The sequence below is a fragment of the Macrosteles quadrilineatus genome, unplaced genomic scaffold (assembly GCF_028750875.1).
Source record: "Macrosteles quadrilineatus isolate MER2022 unplaced genomic scaffold, UCM_ALF_1.0 Scaffold_2__2_contigs__length_208266976, whole genome shotgun sequence".
NCBI classification, from domain to species: Eukaryota; Metazoa; Arthropoda; class Insecta; order Hemiptera; family Cicadellidae; genus Macrosteles; species Macrosteles quadrilineatus.
In genome coordinates this window covers 62722647-62745618 of record NW_026542595.1, presented here as the reverse complement: position 1 = coordinate 62745618, position 22972 = coordinate 62722647, and the positions used below count along the sequence as shown (strand labels likewise).

General features: G+C 36.5%; 1 protein-coding gene across 1 annotated transcript; it reads right to left on the bottom strand.

The window, feature by feature from the left end:
• Window positions 1-3799: 3799 nt before the first annotated feature.
• On the bottom strand, window positions 3800-7579 carry LOC128984317 (uncharacterized). Its single transcript, XM_054403624.1, has one exon. It carries the CDS (start codon window positions 7577-7579, stop codon window positions 3800-3802), a length of 3780 nt encoding a protein of 1259 aa, XP_054259599.1.
• Between the last annotated feature and the right edge of the window lie 15393 nt (window positions 7580-22972).

Sequence of the window (22972 nt, the reverse complement as noted above, 5' to 3'; positions counted from 1 at the left end):
AGTAATTCTCAACAAGAAATATTTTTCCGATGATTCTAGTCGCAGTTATTCTACATAAAACATGGCGAATGCAAAAAATGTAATTCGAATTCGTGTTTTTACAAATATATCTACAAATATTAATTCATCGAAATAAGATAAAAAAATATATAAAACATGTGCTGAAAACGTGCTTAACTGAATATTTAAACACCGTTTATTTGAAATTTCTAACTTTATTTTTTACGTTTCCACAAGTTTGTAAAATAGAATGTTTGTACTTAAAATCGATCGCCGCGCGGCCGCTACGCCAAGGCACATTCTTTCGATAATCAAAGTATATTTTGATACCTCTGGATATAGTAAAGACCATTGTTTATACTCTGATAAAAATAAATAAGTTACTGGAAAGTTTAAAGACAAATTAGGTGGTCATATTATGTAAGAATATTGTGTTTTAAGACCAAAATTATATTCTTAAACTCTTCTAAAATGGTTATATGAAGAAGACAAACAAGCATTGGAGTTGAAGAAATCAAAAGGAGTTGATTGCGCCACAGTTAAACATCTCCTCAGACATCAACATTATAGTCTAGTCAAGATATGAAAAAAACACCCTTAACCTTAAAAAAATTGCTCTAAAAGGTTTTTTGATGGTTTTCATTTCCAAAAAGTATGTTAAATAACATACTAAAAGTCTAATAAAATCGGAGTCTCGGAAATTGGGTTTTTCCAATATGGCGTCCAAAAAAAATAAATAATAATAAACCTTACTATTTTCCCTGTAAATTTTCTTCTGAACCTCCAATTTAGACCGAATTTGGTACAAACCTTTGAAACTGTATTATCTATAAACTATTCATGATTTAAGATAAAAAAATATACAGCAAACGTGTTGTATGGGGTTGAAAATAGGTAAAAATCTGTCTTAAGTTGTTAGTAGTAAATAACTTATTTCAACTTTGGTCACTATAGGGAACAAAACTTTTAATCCCTAGTCTGTGCTATACCCATGTTGTAAATCCTTAAAAAATATATGCAATTTAATATTCTTAATCATTAAATTATCTTAAGTGGTGGTGGGATAGTTATAAAAAAAAACTATGTAATTCTTATGGGAATTCTGAAAATTACCATATCTTAATTGTTAGTTGGTACGCTTGGATAACAATTCATCGTGGCCTGTATCGTCTCCACAGATACTAACACACACATATTTGTCATAAGCGAATTCTGTGTTGAGTCAAGCAATACAATTTGTTTCAATACTTTTTTACGCTCATTCAATTCTCTTATTTTGTAATAGTTCACAAGTAGTTTATAAAAAAAATATATGTATAATGTTAACAGGTATATTTTGGTAATACTGTTGTTAATCAGCTGTTTTTAAACTCCACAGGATTCGCTTCCGCTCGTTCAATTGTAGTTAAGTAATAAAACACAAATAGTTAATTACAAAAATAATTACATGTATAATGTTTACAGGTTTATTTTGGCAATACTGTTGTTAATCAGATGTTTTTTTTTTACTTCATATGATTCCAATCGTATTGTTGTTCATGTTTACAGTTATTTAGATCAAATTTAGTCTAGTCAAGATATGAAATAAAACCCCTTAACTTTAAAAAAAATTGCTTTAAAAGAGTTTTTAATGGTTTACATTTCCAATAAGTATGTGAAATAATACCAAACTAAAAGTCTAATAAAATCGGAGTCTCGAAAATCGGGTTTTTTTTCAATATGGCCAAAATTTCCAAATTTCCCTAAAATATTTCCATAGACAAGCAAGCTTTAAGACATCATTTATTCTCCATAAGAATAACATGGTCATTTTAAATGTACACTTTTTTATTTTCTCCGTAACCGTTAGGCATACAACAACGCTTCTGTATACTAAATTATTTGTTTTTATGATCTCTTCAAAATATATGTTCTGCCTGTCAGGGATTAGATAGGTCCCGAGTGTTGCTTGCACTAAATGCGTCGGGGCGCTCTACCATGGACCTCTAGGTTCCGACCTAGTGGAACCCAGGTGGAGTGACGCTTAAACAAGCAGCCGGAATCCCTGGTTAGGATTGAGGGGCAACCCTCTTTCCGAAGGGTCTGCTTCGGCAGCCGGCGAGCCTGATGACCTTAAGTCATCCGCCCATGATGTGCTAAAGGTTGATGCGTAAGCTTCGGCCTACATCATGGAGCCCGGGTTGAGTCTCACGACAGGTACCGGGTACGTAGTCAGGGGGCTTCGGCTCTCATGACAAAGAATAATAATAATAAAAAAAAAATCTCTTCAAAATGGTTTGGAAATAAATTGCAACTTTTTACAGTGAAAAATGGGAAAATCCCATTTCTACCCCGTAAAAAAAAGGAGATCTTAAGCATACTCAATTTTTGGGCTTAACCTAGACACAAATCTTAAATATACACAAATCATAATACAAAAACTTTCTTCAGGGTTGTATGTTTTTAGGCCAGTGTCACTAATGTAACCTGGACATTCTAAAATAAAAATATTTTGTCTTATGGTCTGGCAATCTATGGAGGAACGCCCAAAAGGTTTAGATACAGTTCTGAAACTCTAAAAATGCTATAAGAATCATGCTATACTTAGACAAACGATAACTGTAAAAGATCAATTTTCAAAACTACACATTTTGACTGTCTGATCAATAAATATGTACTATAACTAGTGGCCTGTTGAGGGCGTAATGGGTGAAATGAAAATAATTAATAACTCGAAGGACCAGAACTAATTAATAGTTCAAGAGAAAAATAATTAAATTAGAGAAAAATGGCCAATCTGCAATTTGAAGGGCACTGAGGTCCCGAGATGGAATAAAATGTCTTGTGAGAGGCAAATGAGATTAGTTTTAGAGTCTAATTAAAACACACACAAAACCTTAAGGTTGTACCTTGAGTCCAATTATCCAAAGGTGGAGAGTAAGGCAGCGGCGTCGTCTATTGTGGAGCGATGGCGGATGGCGGAGTCCTTAGACCGAGTGCTTCTGTTTTGTAGAATTTTGGAGAACGCAACGCACCCAAGTTCATAATCACAAAGAGCTCACTAATACGCGGAAGTCGCGGTGAAAACGTACGAAAAGTCTAGAAGTAATACACGGACGCGCACACACTGTCTTGAGGTTTGAAGAGTCTGAAAGCACTAGATCACAATTTAAGTAATTTAATCACAAACAAAAGGGGGAAATTAAAATGTATATATAGTTAAATGTACTATAGAGGAGAGAGAGGCCAGATATAATTAATCTATAGCCTAAAAATACGTTAAAGAGAGGTAAAAATGGGCAATTAATGTCCCGAGATACGAGAAACGGAATACACCGTGAGTTATGGACGCCGACCGTGGACAGACAGACGCCGATCACCGGATTCACTTTGAAAAATGCAATTGCGGTTTAGAGGGGTCTAGGAATTCGATGGCCAATAGGAAATGCGATTGAAGCAAACACGGTGTCAGGTGATTCATGGGTATGTAGTACAGGAAAATAGGCCTTACTGTGGCGGGAAATTCGAGCGGGCTTAGCAATCTCATTTGAATATTGAAAGCGGGAGTCTATTTACAATAAATTGTTACTGAGACTAAATAATATTACAATAAATGTGGTGATTTATATACACATAAGCATGATTAATTAACCAGTGACTTAATTAACATAATGATTAATTTCTAAATACTCTAAAAATATGAATACCGAACATTCCGGCCCCCTTGAAGCATTACAGCTTCAACAAACAATTAAAAAACACAAGAGCAAACGTAATCCACACTTAAATCTAATATGTACATAGAGTAGGTTTCTTGGACTTAGTCTTCATTGCATGGTAGAGGGAAGACCTTGTGAACAGGCCGTGTGAGTTGTCCGTTGGCCGTTTGAAGATGTACCACCCGAACAACATTGTCCTTTCCTGGGAATACCTCTGTGATCCGAGCAAGGGGCCAAGTGAGAGGGGGTGTCGGCTGATGAATAAGGACCAGATCACCGACCTTAAGGTTTTTAGTTGGGGAATGCCACTTCTCTCTCTGCTGAAGGGTGTGCAGATATTCAAGATGCCATCTCTTCCAGATGCTTTGGCTTAATGATTGGACGAGGTGCCAGTGTTTGAGTCTATTCTGAGGAGCATCACTGAGATCGGCTTCAGGTACAGCAGCTAGGGGGGCGCCTATCAGAAAATGGCCTGGTGTGAGAGAAGAGAGATCCGAGGGATCATTGGAGAGGGGTGTTAGAGGCCGAGAATTCATCATGGCTTCCGCTTGAGTTGCTACGGTGATAAATTCTGGGAGAGTGAGAACCTGATCACCTATCACTCTCCGGAGGTGATACTTGATGCCTTTGATGGCGCTCTCCCACAAACCACCTTGGTGGGGAGCAGCAGGAGGGTTGAAATGGAATTTTATACCATTTTGAGAGGCAAAGACTTGAATTTGAGTCTGATTTGGTGACTTGACAAGTTTTCTTAGAGCGTTATCTGCCCCAACAAAATTTGTGGCGCAGTCGCTGTAGAGGTCTGAACAAAGTCCGCGTCGGGAGACGAATCTGGTTAGGGCAGCAATGAACGCATCAGATGAGAGGTCTGTTACTACCTCGACGTGGACGGCCTTTGTGGCAAAGCAAACAAAGATACATATGTACACCTTTATGTGCCGAATCGAGCGAAGGTTGTGAAGTTTCACAGTGAATGGTCCACCATAATCCATCCCTGTTTTGAGAAAGGGTCTCGTGGCAGTCACACGAGCACTTGGAAGGTTTCCCATGAGAGGGGGGCAATTTCTTGGCCTTAGCCGAAAACATCTCAAACATTTGAAGATCCTAGAACGTATTGCACTTCTAGCAGACAAAATCCAGACACTTCGAGTGAGTAGCGCCTGTGTGAGTTGTGCTCCGGCATGGAGATGTCTGATGTGATAATGATCGATGAGAAGGTCTACCACGTGATGTCCTTTAGGCAATATGACAGGATGTCGAGAGTCATGTTTTAGTGTTGACGCTGTTAGTCGTCCTCCAACGCGCAGGAGACCATTGGAATCGAGCCAGGGTGAGAGACGTCTTAGACGTGAAGATACTTCTTTCTTCTTTTCCAAGGCGAGGATGTCTTCTTGAAAACTGGATAGTTGGACTAGCTTGAAGAGTGTGGTGGAGGCTGACTTCAGTTCGTCAGATGAGAGGGGTCCTACACGCTTGTCAGCGTGGCGGACATTGTGTATGAACCGTTGTACGTAGGCCAAGACAGCTTGAAGACGTGTCCATGAAGAAAATTGGGTGAGTAAATTCCACTCTTCTTGCTTCACAGCTGTTAGTACGGTCAGGGGGGTATGTTTCTCCTCACCCGTGGAAGACAAATCCATAGGAGAAAATTTGGGGTTAGGCCATGCATCTTCATCCAAATGAAGCCAAGAGGGTCCTTTCCACCAAAGAGGGTGATCTACGAGATCAGAGGCAAGAATGCCGCGAGAGGCGCAGTCAGCTGGATTTTCACTCCCCTGTATGTGTCTCCAGCAATGCGAAGGGATGAGCTCCTGAGTCTGGGCGACTCGGTTTGCTACGTAGGTTTTGAGCCGATAAGAGGGTGTTTGTAACCACGTGAGGACGACAGTGGAATCACACCACAAGTAAATTGAAGGAGAGGAAATGTGGTCTTTAAAAACGTTGCAGACATGTGCTACCAACTGTGCCAAGAGGTGAGCACCACAGAGTTCGAGGCGAGGTAATGTCGCTCTTTTGAGGGGGGCTACTCTAGTTTTTGCCATGACTTGGCGAACTATCACTTCGTCGTTTGACATTAGAATGCGGAAGTACACCACCGCTGCATATCCGCTCTCCGAAGCATCTGAGAACCCGTGTACTTCGACTTTCTTTGAGGAGCTGAGCATAAGAGATCGTGGAACCTTGATCTTAGAGACGTGATTTACATGAGAGAGGAAGGTATTCCACTTATCAGACAAGTCAGGGGGGAGCTGTTCATCCCAATCAAGTCCTGTTGTCCACAAAAGTTGCATAAAACACTTTGCGGCCATGATACATGGAGCGACAAAACCACAAGGATCATAGATTTTGGCAATTAAGCTGAGCACTCGGCGTTTTGTAGGGGTCACATTGACTGCATCAGAGAAATTTAAATTATAAGTGAAGCAATCAGAGACAGGTGACCAATGTAGTCCTAATATTGAAAACAGAGGTTCGTTGACATGTTCCAGAAATACTGGTAATTCTAGGTGTTCTTGAGGCAGAGTTTGAAGGAGTTCCTTAGCGTTGGATGACCATTTCCGGAGTTCAAATCCACCACGGGACAGAAGACTAATTAGCTGGCCTTGAAGTTGTAGAGCATCTTTAACCGTGTCAGCACCGGTGATTATGTCATCAACATAGGTGTTGGAGGTTATAACCTGAGCAGCAGCAGGAAACGCCTCACCCTCATCTTCAGCAAGTTGATGAAGCGTTCTGATAGCGAGATAGGGACTGCTGTTGACCCCATATGTTACAGTAGCCAGCTGATATGTAGAAAGCTCCTGTGAAGAGTTATTGCGCCACAAGATTAGTTGATATTTTTGATCGTCTGGGTGCACTAATATTTGACGATACATCTGACGAATGTCACAAGAGAAAACAATGTTATAAGACCTGAAATGGAGCATAATATCACAAATGTTCGTCTGGAGCTTGGGACCTGTAAGTAAGACGTCATTTAGAGACACGCCAGTGCTGGTCTTACTACTAGCATCGAACACAGTTCGAAGCTTTGTGGAGCTACTACTTTCTTTCAAAACTCCGTGATGGGGGAGATAGTAGTGATGAGAGGTTGAATCAACAGTTTCAAGTTTGGTCATGTGACCGAGAGAGAGATATTCATCCATAAAATCATGATAGAGAGTAGAGAAATGTTGTTGGCTATTGAACTTCCGCTCAAGAGAATAGAGACGGCGTTCAGCCTGAGGTCTGGATGTCCCGAGGGGAGTATGATTTTCTTTAAAAGGAAGGCGGACGATATAGCGTCCTGTCGAATCCCTCGAATGGGTCGACCTAAAGTGGAGATCGCAAAGTTCTTCTTCCTGAGTCTTCTTTGTACAAATTGGGGGTTCTTCCAAGGTCCAGAAGCGCTGCAGGGATGAGTGGAGATCATGATCGCTAGTGGAGAGGAGAGAGATAGAGAGATGAGAGGCTCTCGGAGAAGGAGAAGAACACGGAGCTGTTCCAGCAATGACGTAACCAAAAATGGTACCAAGAGCATAAGGCATGTGATCGCCTAACGAGTGACATTTAGTTGTTAGCACTTGAGGAAATAATGCACATCCTATAAGGACGTCAATGGGGCCCGGCTTATGGAATGTTGGGTCTGCGAGAACGAAAGGTTTCACCTTCTGTAGTACTTCCGGCGTGAGTTCCACACTCGGTAAATCGATAGAGATTTTTTCTAAAATATGAAAACAGTGTTTTTGGACAACTAAGTGACCTGAAAGTGACTCAACATTAACACTAAGTGAGCCTTTGGTTTGAGTGAGAGACTGAGCTAGCCCCGTGACAGAGAGATTAGAAGGGTGGCGTCGAGTACCCAAGAGTTGAGCAGCTCTCTCAGAAATAAAGTCGGACATACTACCAGAATCTAATAATGCTCGGAATACAAAGGAATGGCCATTAGCAGCGGTGAGTTTTACTAATGCCGTGCTGAGAAGGACAGTACTGTTAAGGGGAACATTTTTTTGCTGAACAGAACAAGTCATCGAAGTCGAAGCACTCTGTGCAGACGTGGGCACGGGAACTGTAGCAGTGGTGCGCTGCGAGTGACCTTGAGTATTGCTAAAATGCAGAAGTGAGTGATGCTTATTGCCACAAGTTATACAGGAGAATTTAGATTGACATTCCTTCACATGATGCAGACCGAGACAAGAGATACATCTTTGGTTATTCTTAACGATCTGATAGCGATCGTTTGGAGATTTACCTTTGAACAGCTTACATTTATATATTGTGTGACCAGGCTTACCACAGCAAAAACAAGAATGATCTATAAATGTTGACGATTTATTAGCGGCAGACACCATGGCTACGCTCTTATTAGAGGAAAAATGAACTCTTTTGTCCATTTTGAGTTTAGAAGTGTTAGCTTGTGAAGCCTTTGAATCTGGTTGGGAGTGCAAACTTGCATCTTCAATGTGAGAGCATTCTAAGTTTAAGAAATTAATTATTTCCATTACTTTAGGAAGGGAGTGAGTCTCATCTTCCTCCCTTTTGCTGTTTTCACGGTATTGCTCAAGTTTTTGAACAGTTTTACTATCGAGCTTTCGCAGCAAATGAGCAGATAAAAGTGGATTATTCTCCGTAATGTCATGATCTAGGGCCTTAAGGGATTCTGAGTGCTCATAAAAAGTGGTTATAAAGGACCTTAGCTGTTTAGGGTTACTACTGGAAACAGATGGCAGATCCAAGAGATTGTTAAGGTGTAAGGTAGTCAAGCGACGAATATTGTGATATCTATCACGCAACAACTGATAAGCAATCAGATAGTTAGCAGCAGTAAGATTAAGTGATTTCACTAAGTTTAATGGCTCTCCAGTCAGGACGAAACTTAGTAGTAGTCTTAGTCCTAACTTAGTAGTTAGGAGTAGGTATTGAAACTTAGCTACATTAGATAACGCAGCGCTTTTATGCACAGTAGTATCGAACAAATTAATAAAGGAAATCCACTTGAGCGGTGACCCATCAAAGCTTTGTAAATTTAATTTAGGCAATTTAACACCAGACACAATGGCGGTGGGAAAATGTGGACCGCCAGTGCTGTCAGAGTGTGTTGAATGTGGAGTGATAGGGTCCACTGCAGTATTTGTTTCAATCACGCTAGATATGCGGACGTAAAAATCATTAACGTCATCAACATCTTTAGATAAGATAGTTTCCTCAGCTTCTTTGCTTTCAGACTCGATGATTCGCTGTAGATTTGATTCAAAATCCGCACGTTTCTTTTTGAGTTCAGCAAATATAGTGTTTAATTGTCTAATTTGCACTGGAGTTAGCGGAGGATCACTAGCGGTAATCTTGCTTACCGTCTCTTCGAGTTTTGCGAAACGAGACTTAATGAGGTCTGTCGACTTACGATATGTTTCATACTTGAATTCCTTAGCTGGCATTTTGATAGAGGTTAAAACAATTAAGCGTTCATAGGTGACACTACAATAGGCCTACCATTAACAATGAAATCAGAGTCTTAAAGTTTCAAACAATACTGTACAATAAAACAAGAGATATGTAGAACAAATGAATGAGTCACATGAAAATTCACCGTTATTTACAAAAATAATAAATGGCTCTAAATAAGTTTAATGAGAGTAGGCCTAATTTATTTAACAGAATTGAGTTCTCCAAGACAAAGAAGTTAAACCAGCTACAATTACAAACAATGGGCGATGTAACAAAATATAGACCTCATTAATGAAACAGTCTAGAATAATCCTTAGTAAACAAGAATTGCAACATAAAAAGTAAATTATTACCCTAATAAAAGACAAATGAACATAAAATTAAACCCATCAATGAAATATGAAATACAACTACAAATACGCTAGCCTATATGTTTGTTTATGTACAACAATAGTAAAATGAGAATCAGTAAAAACGGTTATTTTGAACTATTTATTAAAATGTTAATTGACAAGATAATTAATAAATTACCTTAAATATGATATCACACTTTGTCAACCAAAATTACAGAGATGAACTAATTTAACTTTACTTCATTTAAAACCAAAATTCAGAAAGCATAAACAATGTTTAATAACAATGACAAATTATTGTTTATTTAGTACGATATTCAAAAGAGCAATATTGATTCAAAGAATAATAGTAAACACCTAATAATAACCTAATAGTTGGTTATTAAATAATATCAATCAACCTTATTACACAATACACCTTAACTGAGAAAATGTAAACAACAATAAACGCTGTGCAGTGAGTGACAGTTGAGATATGCGTCTGCTACTAGTGTCTGTCGTCTGCACGCAACTAAATCCCGCAACTAAAAACTAAATCCCGTTTTCGGGATAAAAATACCCAAGTAGGGAAAAATTTTCTGCTACTAGAGAGAACAGCAAATTGTACATGATTGTGACCTGCGCAGACGCGCGAGTAGAGAGAGATTGCTAAACCACGCCCACGAACGAAACGAGCGCGAGCCGATATTTTACCAAGATGGCGCAAACTGAAAATTGCAGATTGCTAAAAATATGGTTGATGGTGAATAATTGGCTGAAATTAATAACCACAGGACTGGAGACAATTAATCCGGCTCGAAGGACCAAATGTTGAGGGCGTAATGGGTGAAATGAAAATAATTAATAACTCGAAGGACCAGAACTAATTAATAGTTCAAGAGAAAATAATTAAATTAGAGAAAAATGGCGAATCTGCAATTTGAAGGGCACTGAGGTCCCGAGATGGAATAAAATGTCTTGTGAGAGGCAAATGAGATTAGTTTTAGAGTCTAATTAAAACACACACAAAACTTTAAGGTTGTACCTTGAGTCCAATTATCCAAAGGTGGAGAGTAAGGCAGCGGCGTCGTCTATGGTGGAGCGATGGCGGATGGCGGAGTCCTTAGACCGAGTGCTTCTGTTTTGTAGAATTTTGGAGAACGCAACGCACCCAAGTTCATAATCACAAAGAGCTCACTAATACGCGGAAGTCGCGGTGAAAACGTACGAAAAGTCTAGAAGTAATACACGGACGCGCACACACTGTCTTGAGGTTTGAAGAGTCTGAAAGCACTAGATCACAATTTAAGTAATTTAATCACAAACAAAAGGGGGAAATTAAAATGTATATATAGTTAAATGTACTATAGAGGAGAGAGACGCCAGATATAATTAATCTATAGCCTAAAAATACGTTAAAGAGAGGTAAAAATGGGCAATTAATGTCCCGAGATACGAGAAACGGAATACACCGTGAGTTATGGACGCCGACCGTGGACAGACAGACGCCGATCACCGGATTCACTTTGAAAAATGCAATTGCGGTTTAGAGGGGTCTAGGAATTCGATGGCCAATAGGAAATGCGATTGAAGCAAACACGGTGTCAGGTGATTCATGGGTATGTAGTACAGGAAAATAGGCCTTACTGTGGCGGGAAATTCGAGCGGGCTTAGCAATCTCATTTGAATATTGAAAGCGGGAGTCTATTTACAATAAATTGTTACTGAGACTAAATAATATTACAATAAATGTGGTGATTTATATACACATAAGCATGATTAATTAACCAGTGACTTAATTAACATAATGATTAATTTCTAAATACTCTAAAAATATGAATACCGAACATGGCCTGTAGGGGCAATGGCCCCTAATCTAGACTACAATAAAAAACCATATATAAAAAGACAAATACTCGAAATATGTTTTTAAAATTATCAATTTTATGTTACTTAAAATTAACAGTGTTTCTTTTTTTATATCTTGGTTTTCCTTCCGTTGGAGTCGTATATTAGATGCTTTTGATGTGTCAATGAAATACAATTGTAAAATAATGATTAAATCAATAACACAACATAACAAATGGAAACGTGCACACGGTTTGGCCTGAGCCCGGAGAACGACGAATCAGAGCTGAAAACATACTGCCAAACATTGCACATCTTTTCTAGTTTAAAATTGAAGATTTGTTTTTTAATCTTACGAATCCCGTTATAGTTTCCATTTTGAGAGCCAAATGTATGTAAAGGTTAAAATTATTATTAATTATTATGAAGGCAACTCCCCATTTCGCGGTAGTAAGTCAGAAATATATCTACGAATTTGTCCCTGAATTTTAAAACAAAATTGGGAAATTAGGAAAAAAATGTCCATTTATATGAAACTAGAAATAAAATTTATATAAATTTATCAATCTCAGCTTCTATGAAAAAACTAAAAAAAGGAAACCTTCATGGGATCAAAATTTTTGAATCATTTTCCTACAAAATTTAAAAGTAAAATAAACCAAAATTATTTCATAAATCTAGTGAATCAACTGCCAAAAAAAGAAAAGAACTATTATTCATTTGAAGAGTTTTTTCAATTAATGAAAAAAAAATAATGCTCTGCTGGAAAAAAATAAACAATAAAAACGACTCGATGACCCAAAGTACCGCTCCAGAGATTCTTTTGAGATTTGTTCACTGCAACTACTCTACTGGCTGCAAGAATTTGCAATGCTCCTGCAACAAAGTATGGTTTACCTTGTACTACAGCTTTTGTGGACTTTACCAGCTTGGAGAACAATATGACAGTTCGTAAAGTGATCATAACAGTGTACAACTTGATGAAAATTATGAATTATTATTTGTATAATGCTTTACTACTAATGTACTAATGTGACAGTTTGTTTGTTTGAAGTTCAATCACGCATTAACTACTGGTCGGATTGGGTTGAAATGTGGCTTTATGATAGCTCAGATTCCCGATTAATACAAGCCTATTCTTATCTAAAAAATCCGTTCGGGCTAAAAATGTATAGATATTTATTTAAGTAAATAAAATATGTATGTTGCATTTTAGCAAGCTTGTGATCTTTATTTAAAGACCTATTATTGGATTTTAGCAAAAATTAGTCATAAATAAAAATACCCCCGCCGCAGCAAACCTGCACCCTAAGCGAATTTCAATTTGCCTGATTGAATTTACACTAAAATATCACATTAAAAATATCACATTAATTTATTCCCTATTTAAATAGCAATACTTTAACTAGTACTTCGGTTTGCTGCGACAGGGAGGGTAAAAAAGTGTTTTTAGTAAAATGTTAAATAGTTTAGTATAAAACAAATGCATTTTCCAAATTTGATAAAAATATTTTCATATACAGGCTAACTACAACAAGTTTTCTTATTCTCTGTAAGAATAACATAGGAATTTTAAATTTAAATTTTTTTGGAATTTTCTCCGTAACTAGGTATTAGGCCTATGACAACGCTTCAATGTACTAAATTGTTTTTTTTCTGAGCCCTAAAATGGTTTCGAAATAAATTGCAAAATTTTACGTTTTTAGGGTCAAAAATGGGGAAAACCAATTTTTACCCCATAAAACCCCCCATAAACCCCTGTTCCCATGGTCCGATCATGCTGGTTCGCGAACTCGTTCAAATAAATGTAGGTTTACATGTTTGTACCAAATTTCATCGAATTCAGATCATTTTTGCTTGAGTTATTGTGCTAACGGACACATTTGACCAAAATCTTGGACGCCATCTTGAATTTTGGACTTCCGATACTCCGATTTCATTAGACTTTTTTTCCTGGAAAATACACATAATTCTAAGTCAAAATAACCAATAAAACAATTTAAAGCAATTTTTTTTGGGTTCTCGTACGGATTTACTCGACTATTATTTAAACTGTCTAGCAACTGGGCAAGATTACTATGAGAAAGTGACGAGAATTATATCCACAAACCATCACCTTCAAACCTTGACCATGAATAAGAAAGTACTATCTTTTGACGATGACAAGAGGTTTATTCTAGAAGATGGCATCAACACTCTTGCTCTTGGTCATTATAAAATTGATCAAACATAACCAGGACTGCCAGGATCAAAAATTGTAAGTGTAGATAGTATATAGATGCTGAAAAATAAATGGAAATGTTAAAAAAAAAACTTCAGTCTTTTATTTATCTACCCATACTTCCCTCTTGATAAAATTGATCAAACATAAATCTATATTTGCCATTATTCTTTGGCCTTTCTTTGTCTATTGTGAAAAAGCCATATTTATTTTTATCCCAACATTGGTTACAGAGATTTCTAAATTGTTCAAATGAAAAGTCATAACCAACATGATTGTGATATACATGTTTTAAATTAAAATCATCTTGTTTAAATAATATTAGGAAATTTAAATGACCAGGTAAATGTTTGTGTACTTTGCTGTAAGATTGACACAAGTAAAAACCTTATATATTTTTATGTCTAAGCATTGAGAAAAATCATGTAGTATTTAGACTATTTATGTCTTCAAATACAACAACTCACTGTGATTCAACATCATTTGGTGTGATTTCACAGTCAGTAAACGTGTGTAATTTGACTTCGTCACAAAAACTAAATATTTTAATATATTTTTTTATTATTTTCAACCTTCCTGTCTATTATAAATTACAACTGTCTTCCCACTTCCACTTGGACCACAAATAACACATCGAATATTGGTAGGAAATAGACCCAACTTCTTTGGTATATTTTCCTTATGTACTATTTTAAATTTGTGTTTTTGTTGGATAAAAGGCATTTTTATATAATAAAAATGTTAAGAAATGATAAGGAAACATGTAAAAAAGTCAAAGGTTTATTCTTAAACCCCTATAGGGGCCGAGGGATGTTAAATCCCCTTATAAATAACCTTCCATTCCCCTTAAATATTACATCATATCGGTACTGTGGGCCTGGAACTAATCTTCGTAAAAATTTAGCATAAAATGTACCTCCAAAAAATAAGCTAGACTCTTATTGTAAAGAGAATTACATATTCTACATGAATAATCCCGATACCACTGCTCGGAACAAAGCAGACTTAGCTTGGACTAGAGTTTCTGCCAAAGATGCAAATCTCGCTGAAAAAGTAGTAGTTTATGCTGTGACAAACTTGATTAAGGCAAAAGCAAAGATGGGAATGGGATTAAAATTTAATAAAAAAGATGGACACCTACCAGCTGTTAAAGGCCGCAAAAGACGTGCCCCACTTCAGGGGGTGTACTTAAAAAACGAGCTAAAAAATCTAACACCAAAAGTAAAAGAGTGCGGAATAGTTAATTTAGACAGTTCGTCTGGCACACACTGGACAGCATATCGTAAAAATAAAGATAGGCTATTGCAATTTATTTTGACCCATTTGGAATCCAACCTCCGAAAAAGAAGTAATTAAATATTTTGAGGGATATAAAATCTACTATACAATTGATCAAATACAAGATTTAAATAGTTCCATTTGCAGAATTTTATGTATATTATTTAAAATTTTAATTAAATTATTATTGTTACCTTACAATATCCGTTTAGTGTTGGTAGATACTACATGTTTCGTGGCGACTGCCACATCCTCAGGTTATCCTCTTCTCAGATTCGTCATTAATTTAAAACATAAAACACTGAACACACGTAGAAAAACACATTACATTTATTTCTGTACAGTAACGGTGCGTGCACGCGTTTGGTCGGGCCGGCGGCGACTGGCATTGCAGTGTCCAGTTCAAGGTCACGTGACGTGTCGATCAGCTGATTCCTGGTTTACTCTAATTATTGTATCAAACAATGCGTTGGCCTGGGTATTTAATTTATCATTTAAAAGGTTGTTGCTGACGGATTTTGCTGCTTTGTAAATTTCGAAATTTTCTAATGCTGTTATTCTGTTTCTGTTGTTGCATCTATGGAGAATTTGTAGGTTTTCATCTATTGTAGAATAATTATGGTTGGTGTTAATTAAATGTTCAGCATAATTTGAAGTTTGAGTTACTTTGTTTTTAGGCAGGTGTTCATTGAACCGTGTTTTGAAAGACCTCCTAGTCTGTCCAATGTAAAATTTTGGGCAGTCGTTGCAGGCTATTTTATACACCCCGCATGTTTCGTATTTATTTTTTATTTGTGGCTTTTTGTTCAAAATGCTTTCTAGTTTGTTTGTGGTCTTGTAAGAAATTTTGTAATTTCTTTTCTTCAAAATGTTTGAAAATTTGTGGCATAATTGGTTATCGTAACTGAGAGTAACATACCGTTACGATAACAGTTACGATAACCAATTATGCCACAAATTTTCAAACATTTTGAAGAAAAGAAATTACAAAATTTCTTACAAGACCACAAACAAACTAGAAAGCATTTTGAACAAAAAGCCACAAATAAAAAATAAATACGAAACATGCGGGGTGTATAAAATAGCCTGCAACGACTGCCCAAAATTTTACATTGGACAGACTAGGAGGTCTTTCAAAACACGGTTCAATGAACACCTGCCTAAAAACAAAGTAACTCAAACTTCAAATTATGCTGAACATTTAATTAACACCAACCATAATTATTCTACAATAGATGAAAACCTACAAATTCTCCATAGATGCAACAACAGAAACAGAATAACAGCATTAGAAAATTTCGAAATTTACAAAGCAGCAAAATCCGTCAGCAACAACCTTTTAAATGATAAATTAAATACCCAGGCCAACGCATTGTTTGATACAATAATTAGAGTAAACCAGGAATCAGCTGATCGACACGTCACGTGACCTTGAACTGGACACTGCAATGCCAGTCGCCGCCGGCCCGACCAAACGCGTGCACGCACCGTGACTGTACAGAAATAAATGTAATGTGTTTTTCTACGTGTGTTCAGTGTTTTATGTTTTAAATTAATGACGAATCTGAGAAGAGGATAACCTGAGGATGTGGCAGTCGCCACGAAACATGTAGTATCTACCAACACTAAACGGATATTGTAAGGTAACAATAATAATTTAATTAATATAAAGCAATATCCAGAAGTAGGACAATGAATTCTGATTTAAAATTTTCTTTATAAAAATTGATTCATTTCTTATAACATTTCCAGGTACATTCAGGTAAATTTAAATGAGTGAAACCCTTATTAAATCAAAGGCTTGTCTTTTTGTAATTATTGCCATTAATAACAAAGGTCTAAAAGAATTATGATCCACAATGCCATATACAAGTATAATTCAAATCGTTCTATCATAAAGCTCTGAAAGGTGTTGGCCTGTAAGTGGAAATAGTAAAATTTCACTACATAAAAATAAGTGCTTCCGTTAGGCCTAGTGTTCTTTGTAAACCATTAGAAACATTAGGGTAAAATAATTATATTTTGAAAAATTCAATTCTTTATTTCATCACTGGCACGTTTAGGCTGTTTTTTTTTCAAGCACTTTCTTCGTCTTCGTCCGATTCCAATTGGGGCTAGCACGATTCATAAGCCAAATAATCCGTCGACCTATTCGGGTATTTACCATTGAATTTTCCTGTTATTTCGAACAACTGAAAAGTAGAAAATAAATTTGTTATGGTCAACTCACAAAAAGTAATAGAATATTTGGTATTTATTGTTTTGGTGCCCAGTGCATAGGAATTGTATTATCCTCAATAATATAATCACAATCCACTTTGGTTCAGTAAGTATAAAAAAGGTCTACGGATATACATAATCAATACCCATATACATAATCAATAACCCAGTCCAGCCATATTGACCGGCTGGGTTATTAACGGTATAATTCTATATTTATTCTTTAAAAAACCCTCTAAATACTGAATACTACAAAGTAAAGAAAATATCATTACCAAAAGGGGACATCATAGTTGATGATTAAAACCAGTTATAAGATGGCATGAACACTTAAATACCACATATACTACCGAGTGATGCTCTCCTAACATCACATTCGTCGTGTCGGAGGAGAATCCAACAAGGTTCTTCAATGGCACATTATTACGTTGCAAAGTGTCTTTTAAGCATTGTAACAAATCATATGCATTCGACGACTTCACTTCCTGCATGTCAAAAAACTTTGTTTTAACTTAATTTAAATGGTAACAAAAGCACACTGCTTAGTGGAGAAAGAAGTGTAACGTGCCGTTTTTCCCGCTCGGAATATATGCGCTATTCCGTAGTTAAAGCGGGAAAGACGTCACCAACTCTCGCCAGCGGATCGCTCAAGTCGGCGTGCTGGGAAGTTTCCAGGGTTCAGATAAAAATAATTTATTTAATTAACTCAACAACCTAGCACAGGTACAGATTTGTATTTACGCAAAAATGTAGTGTGAATCAGGTGTGAACTCAGTACCGGTAACCAACAACGCTACTGTACCATCATCATCGTTCACACCTGGGAACAGCTAATTAAATTAAATTTAAAAATAATGAAAACCCGTTCAATGAAATTTTGAAACAACTTAATGTTGCAGTTTCGTCAACCTCAACACTTAGAATATTACTTCTGAATATACTTAGCGTGCTCCACCCGACCTCGTGTTTGCACGACCTGCAGAGACGGGTTCAACTTTGCCCGCTTTGCCGCAGCAGTACAACACCTACTGAATATCCCGGCAAAATATTCGCTAAAACCCCGTCACCCTCAATCTATATTCAAATCAAATCAAATCAAAATCTGCTTTATTTCCAAAAAATTTTACAATATATACATATACAAAATACGAACAATAGTCCCGCATAGGCCGTAAAAGACCTGTGCGCGGGACGAGCTCTATTACAAATTAGAAATATTCTTAAAAATTAAAACTAAATTAATCAAAATACTATTTACAACTAAGCTATGAGACAGCTACAGGAACAGTTAATGCTAAATAAAAGGTAGTCGATTGAATGGGGTTGCAGTTACTGATATCTGTACGCTAAGTATTGTTTGGTGTAATTGTGTATAATTATTTTAGGTCATGTATACTGAACCGATAAGTGTCTCAGACTGATCGAGCCCAATATCCGACAGCCAACTGCTTACCGAACGTTTATAAACTGGAAGAGATACCTGTAGATTTCTAATCTCTGATGGTATATTCCTATACAAAAAATTCGCAATATAAAAAGCATTAGTAAGGTTTGCAGACTTGAAAACTCGGGGTACCTGCATACCTACATTTACAGCTCCTCTGGTGGAATAGTTATGTGTGATTGGCGTCACTATCAAATCTTGATTAGAGTAGGTATATACAAGTAAAGTTTTGATAAAAAGTTGACGCACCGAAAGTAATTGAGTGTTTTTGAATAATACATTTGTAGGGAAACGCCTGTTGAATTGAAAAGCTATTTTAATAATTAGTTTTTGTATGACAAACAGAGGCTTTAAAATATTGCTACTAGCTCCTCCCCATACTATAATTCCATATTGAAGTACTGATTGGACAAATGCATAGTATAACTTTTTTATTTCATTAATGTTAAGAATTTCGCGAACGTTTCTAAAAACATAAATTAATTTCCTAAGTTTTGTCTTTAAATATTCAATATGGGGTTCCCATCTTAACCTACTATCCAATATCACTCCCAAGTACTTGTAATGATCTACTCTCTCTAAATGTAAACAACCACAGGTAGAGACACCTGGATCTCCACAAACATGCATCACAAGTCTGAGGTTGGTGGGAGGCTCACTACTTTGTCTGAGGAAAATTGGCATAAATTTTGTTTTTAAAACATTCATTGATAATACATTTTGGGAGAACCATTTTTGAATAAGGAACATATCTGTTTGTGCTACATTGAATGTTTGGTCCCAAGTATTACCTTTGAATATAACTGCAGTGTCGTCGGCAAATAAAAAGAGCTTTCCTGTGATCGGAAGTTTGTCTAAATTATTTATGTAAATCAAAAAAAGGGATGGTCCCAGCGTACTGCCCTGGACAACTCCATAGTCTATTTCACGTATATCGCTAAAATTGTTGTTAATAGAAACTAACTGGCTTCGTTTATTCAAATAACTACTAAACCATTTTAGGGCCAAACCACGAATTCCGATGCATTCCATTTTATTTAAAAGAATATTTCTATCAATGGAATCAAATGCCTTTGCAAGGTCAATGAACACAGTCAATGCTTTTTCATTTCCGTTAATACACTCCGAAATATATTTATTCATAGCGAAGAGAGCATCACTAGTATTTTTACTCTTCCTAAAACCATACTGGCATTCTGATAACAAATTATTATCTTCCAAATAACAGTGCAATTGTATTTTGACACATTTTTCTAAAATCTTAGACATAACATTCAACAGGGATATTGGGCGATAATTGTTTAACTCTTGCTTTGTGCCAGATTTATACAAAGGAACTACTTTCGCTATCTTAAAACGGTCAGGAAATTGTCCTGAGAGAATGCTTAGATTAACTAGGTGTTTGAGTGGAGGTATCAGTGCCGGAATATTATTTTGTAATAAAATCGCCGAAATTCCATCTATACCAGGAGCAGATCCACCACGCAAATCCCTAATGCACCACTCAAGTTGGCTGTCGGTGACCGGCTCCAGCCTGAACTCATGTCTGACTCTGAACGCTGAATCGTCAACCAGCGGAGGTCCAGCCAGTTGCGGTATGCGTTGGGCAAGATTCCTACCTACATTTGTAAAAAAGTTATTAAACGAGTTTGCTACTTTTTTTATACCGTCCTTATCAGATTTCTCATAAAAAAGACTTAATGGAAATTTTTCACGAATTTTCTTTATACCACTTATTTCATTTACTATATTCCAAAATTCTTTTGGCCGTCCAGTTGATTCGAGAATTTTTTGCTTGTAATAGGAAATTTTTGCTGACTTGATTTCTCGGTTTAGCCAATTACGATAATTACGGTAGTTGACTTTTAAGTTTTCGTCGAAAGGGTGCGTTTTTACACGTTTACTTAATTTATCACGTTCACGTATCCCACGAATTAGATTGGTTGTGATCCAAGGCTTTAGTTTCTTATGCCTACTGGTTTTATATTTAGACTTCGTCGCTTGGCATTTAAGATGGTCAAAAGTACTAATAAATGCATCGCAGCAGAGATTAACATCCTGCAGAGCCAAAACATGGTCCCATGGCTGACGCTCAATCAGCTCTTGTAGCAATTTCTGGTCTGTGTAAGTGATTGCTTCGTTGTCATCTGTTTTTGTGTGTAGATTTTTAGAAGAACAGTATTCAAGTTTAGCAACAATAGCATAGTGGTCAGTAACATCTGTTTTAAGTATGCATGAGCTTATTGCGGAATAATCAAAGTGATTTACAAATAAATGGTCAATACAGGTCTCAGATCGTTCAGTTACTCTTGTCGGTTTGTTTATGTAATCAGTAAAGCCAACACTGTAAAGTATATTTAAGTAATAGTCTTTTTCAAAAACATTTTGACAACTATGTAAAATGTCTATATTGATGTCACCAACAAAAAAGTAAGTAGTGTGTTTATTAACATTGCTATAGTAGTTGTTTAGATCAGTTACGAATGAATGATAGTTCATAGATGGACTACGGTATATAGCTACTACATTAAAGTGCCTGTTATCAGTGTAAAAGTCTAATTGTAATCCCGTCGCCTCACCCATTGATATCTGTTGTGATGTTACTCCAAGTTCAGTTTTACAATACACAATTACACCGTCGTTTCTGTTCCAATGTATTTCAGTTGAGTACAAATCATATCCCTCCAAATCTGTCAAATTGTTTCCACATTCCAACCACGCTTCAGTAAGTACAATTAAGTCAAATTTTACTTTCAAGTCTTCAAGAAGAATTAATACATTATCTATATTTTTATTATAACTGCGAATATTGAAATGAATAACTTTTAAAAACCCCTCTGAGGGTTCTAAGGTAAACAAATCCGAAAATTGTCTATATGTATCAAACTCCATACAATCATTGTTCCTGTAGCTGTCAATACCAAGTATGTCATCGTCTCCGTCCATGTTAGCTGTCTGACACGCGCCAAGCCGTTATACATTACTACACACAAGGGATTAAAATAAGCTGGAAATAAACATTGATAGCAAAATATTAAAAACAAAACAAAGGAAATGTAACAGAAAGTCTACTCTACTCTATTTTATTTTAACATTCTATGGCATAGATAAAACTTATCGATCACATAAAATAGTTTTAAAATATTTCGGATACGGAATCAGATTATTTGAGGTATGCACAATCGCGGACGATTGCGATATCTAAATATTTTACTAATATAGAATGCTATGGAAAAAATGGAAAAAATGCACTACATCCAAAAATGTAGGGAACTTAAATTACTGTGTTGATTTAAAAAATTTTTATCTGACTAACAGACCTATTTAGGAATGTTAGAAAATAATTAGAATAAATAAAAAGATTAGAAATACTCCTATACCGTTATGCTGCTAACAACAAAATAGCCTAGATCGTTATATAGAAAAATAATATACTACTTAATTTTATTAATTCCAAACTAATTACATTATTATCAATACTGTACCAAAAATTTACTAACTTAATGGTGATGATGGATACTAATACTTATATAGTAATGGTTACAGTTATATTCTAAGTATCCAGTAAAAAAAAAAATAATGAAACAAATTGCATCACCCCCGCTTTTGTGTTTAATATTATTCTCAACATTTACAAACAAACTAAACCCAATCACTACATAAAAAAACAAAAATAACGTTTAAGGTTTAACTTTGATCATTATGTATGGAAAAGCCATAGAACGTGACATAAAATCAGTACCTCTATAGACGACTATAATGTTCACTTTTCACTTGCTTCATCCTCGGATTCTGAGAGGTCACCGCTGTACAATGCGTCTAGGTCAGCCATTGTGTTGAGGAGTGTGGTGCGACATCCGGGGTCTTCAGACTGTCTTGCGAACACTCTGCCATCTCTGGTCCAGGCGCGGGCGATTTTCTTGTGACGCACCAGCTTCCTGGCTCTGCTTAGGATTACTTTGTAGTGGAGAGTCAGGTGATCGTTGACATAAAAGGGTTTTGATGCCCATGTGCTGCAGAGATTGGTATTATTCAAACGGTTTCTATGTTTACGAGCCTCCGTAACCCACAGTTGCTTGTAGTCACGGCACACGAACTTAATTATAATAGATGGGTTCGGCCTATCTCTTGTCACTCGAAGTCTGTGCGCAGTTGAAATCTCTGCCCGTGAGAATCTGACGTTGATGAGTCCGGCGATATCTTCAATAAGTTTGTATATATTCTCGTTGTCTTTGAATGTTACACCCACGATCTCGATGTTGTCTTTCCGAGAATACTGTTCTAATTCACACACACGCGTTTGCAAAGTACTTATAATTTTATCACTTTCCTCTTGTTTTTTCCCAATTGCCTTTACATCGTCCTTTAGTTTTACACTATCGACCGTTAGAGAGTTTAGAGAATCTTGCATATTTTTTATCGTATCATTGACTTCCATCAGTTGATCCCTAACAGTTTCAACATTGTCACTAACCTTAGACATTTGGTCGCTTATCTTTGTGTCCAT

Bases quoted from the DNA above. Each gene is read 5' to 3' on its own strand.
- LOC128984317 (XM_054403624.1), bottom strand. From the start codon at position 7,579: ATGTCCGACTTTATTTCTGAGAGAGCTGCTCAACTCTTGGGTACTCGA.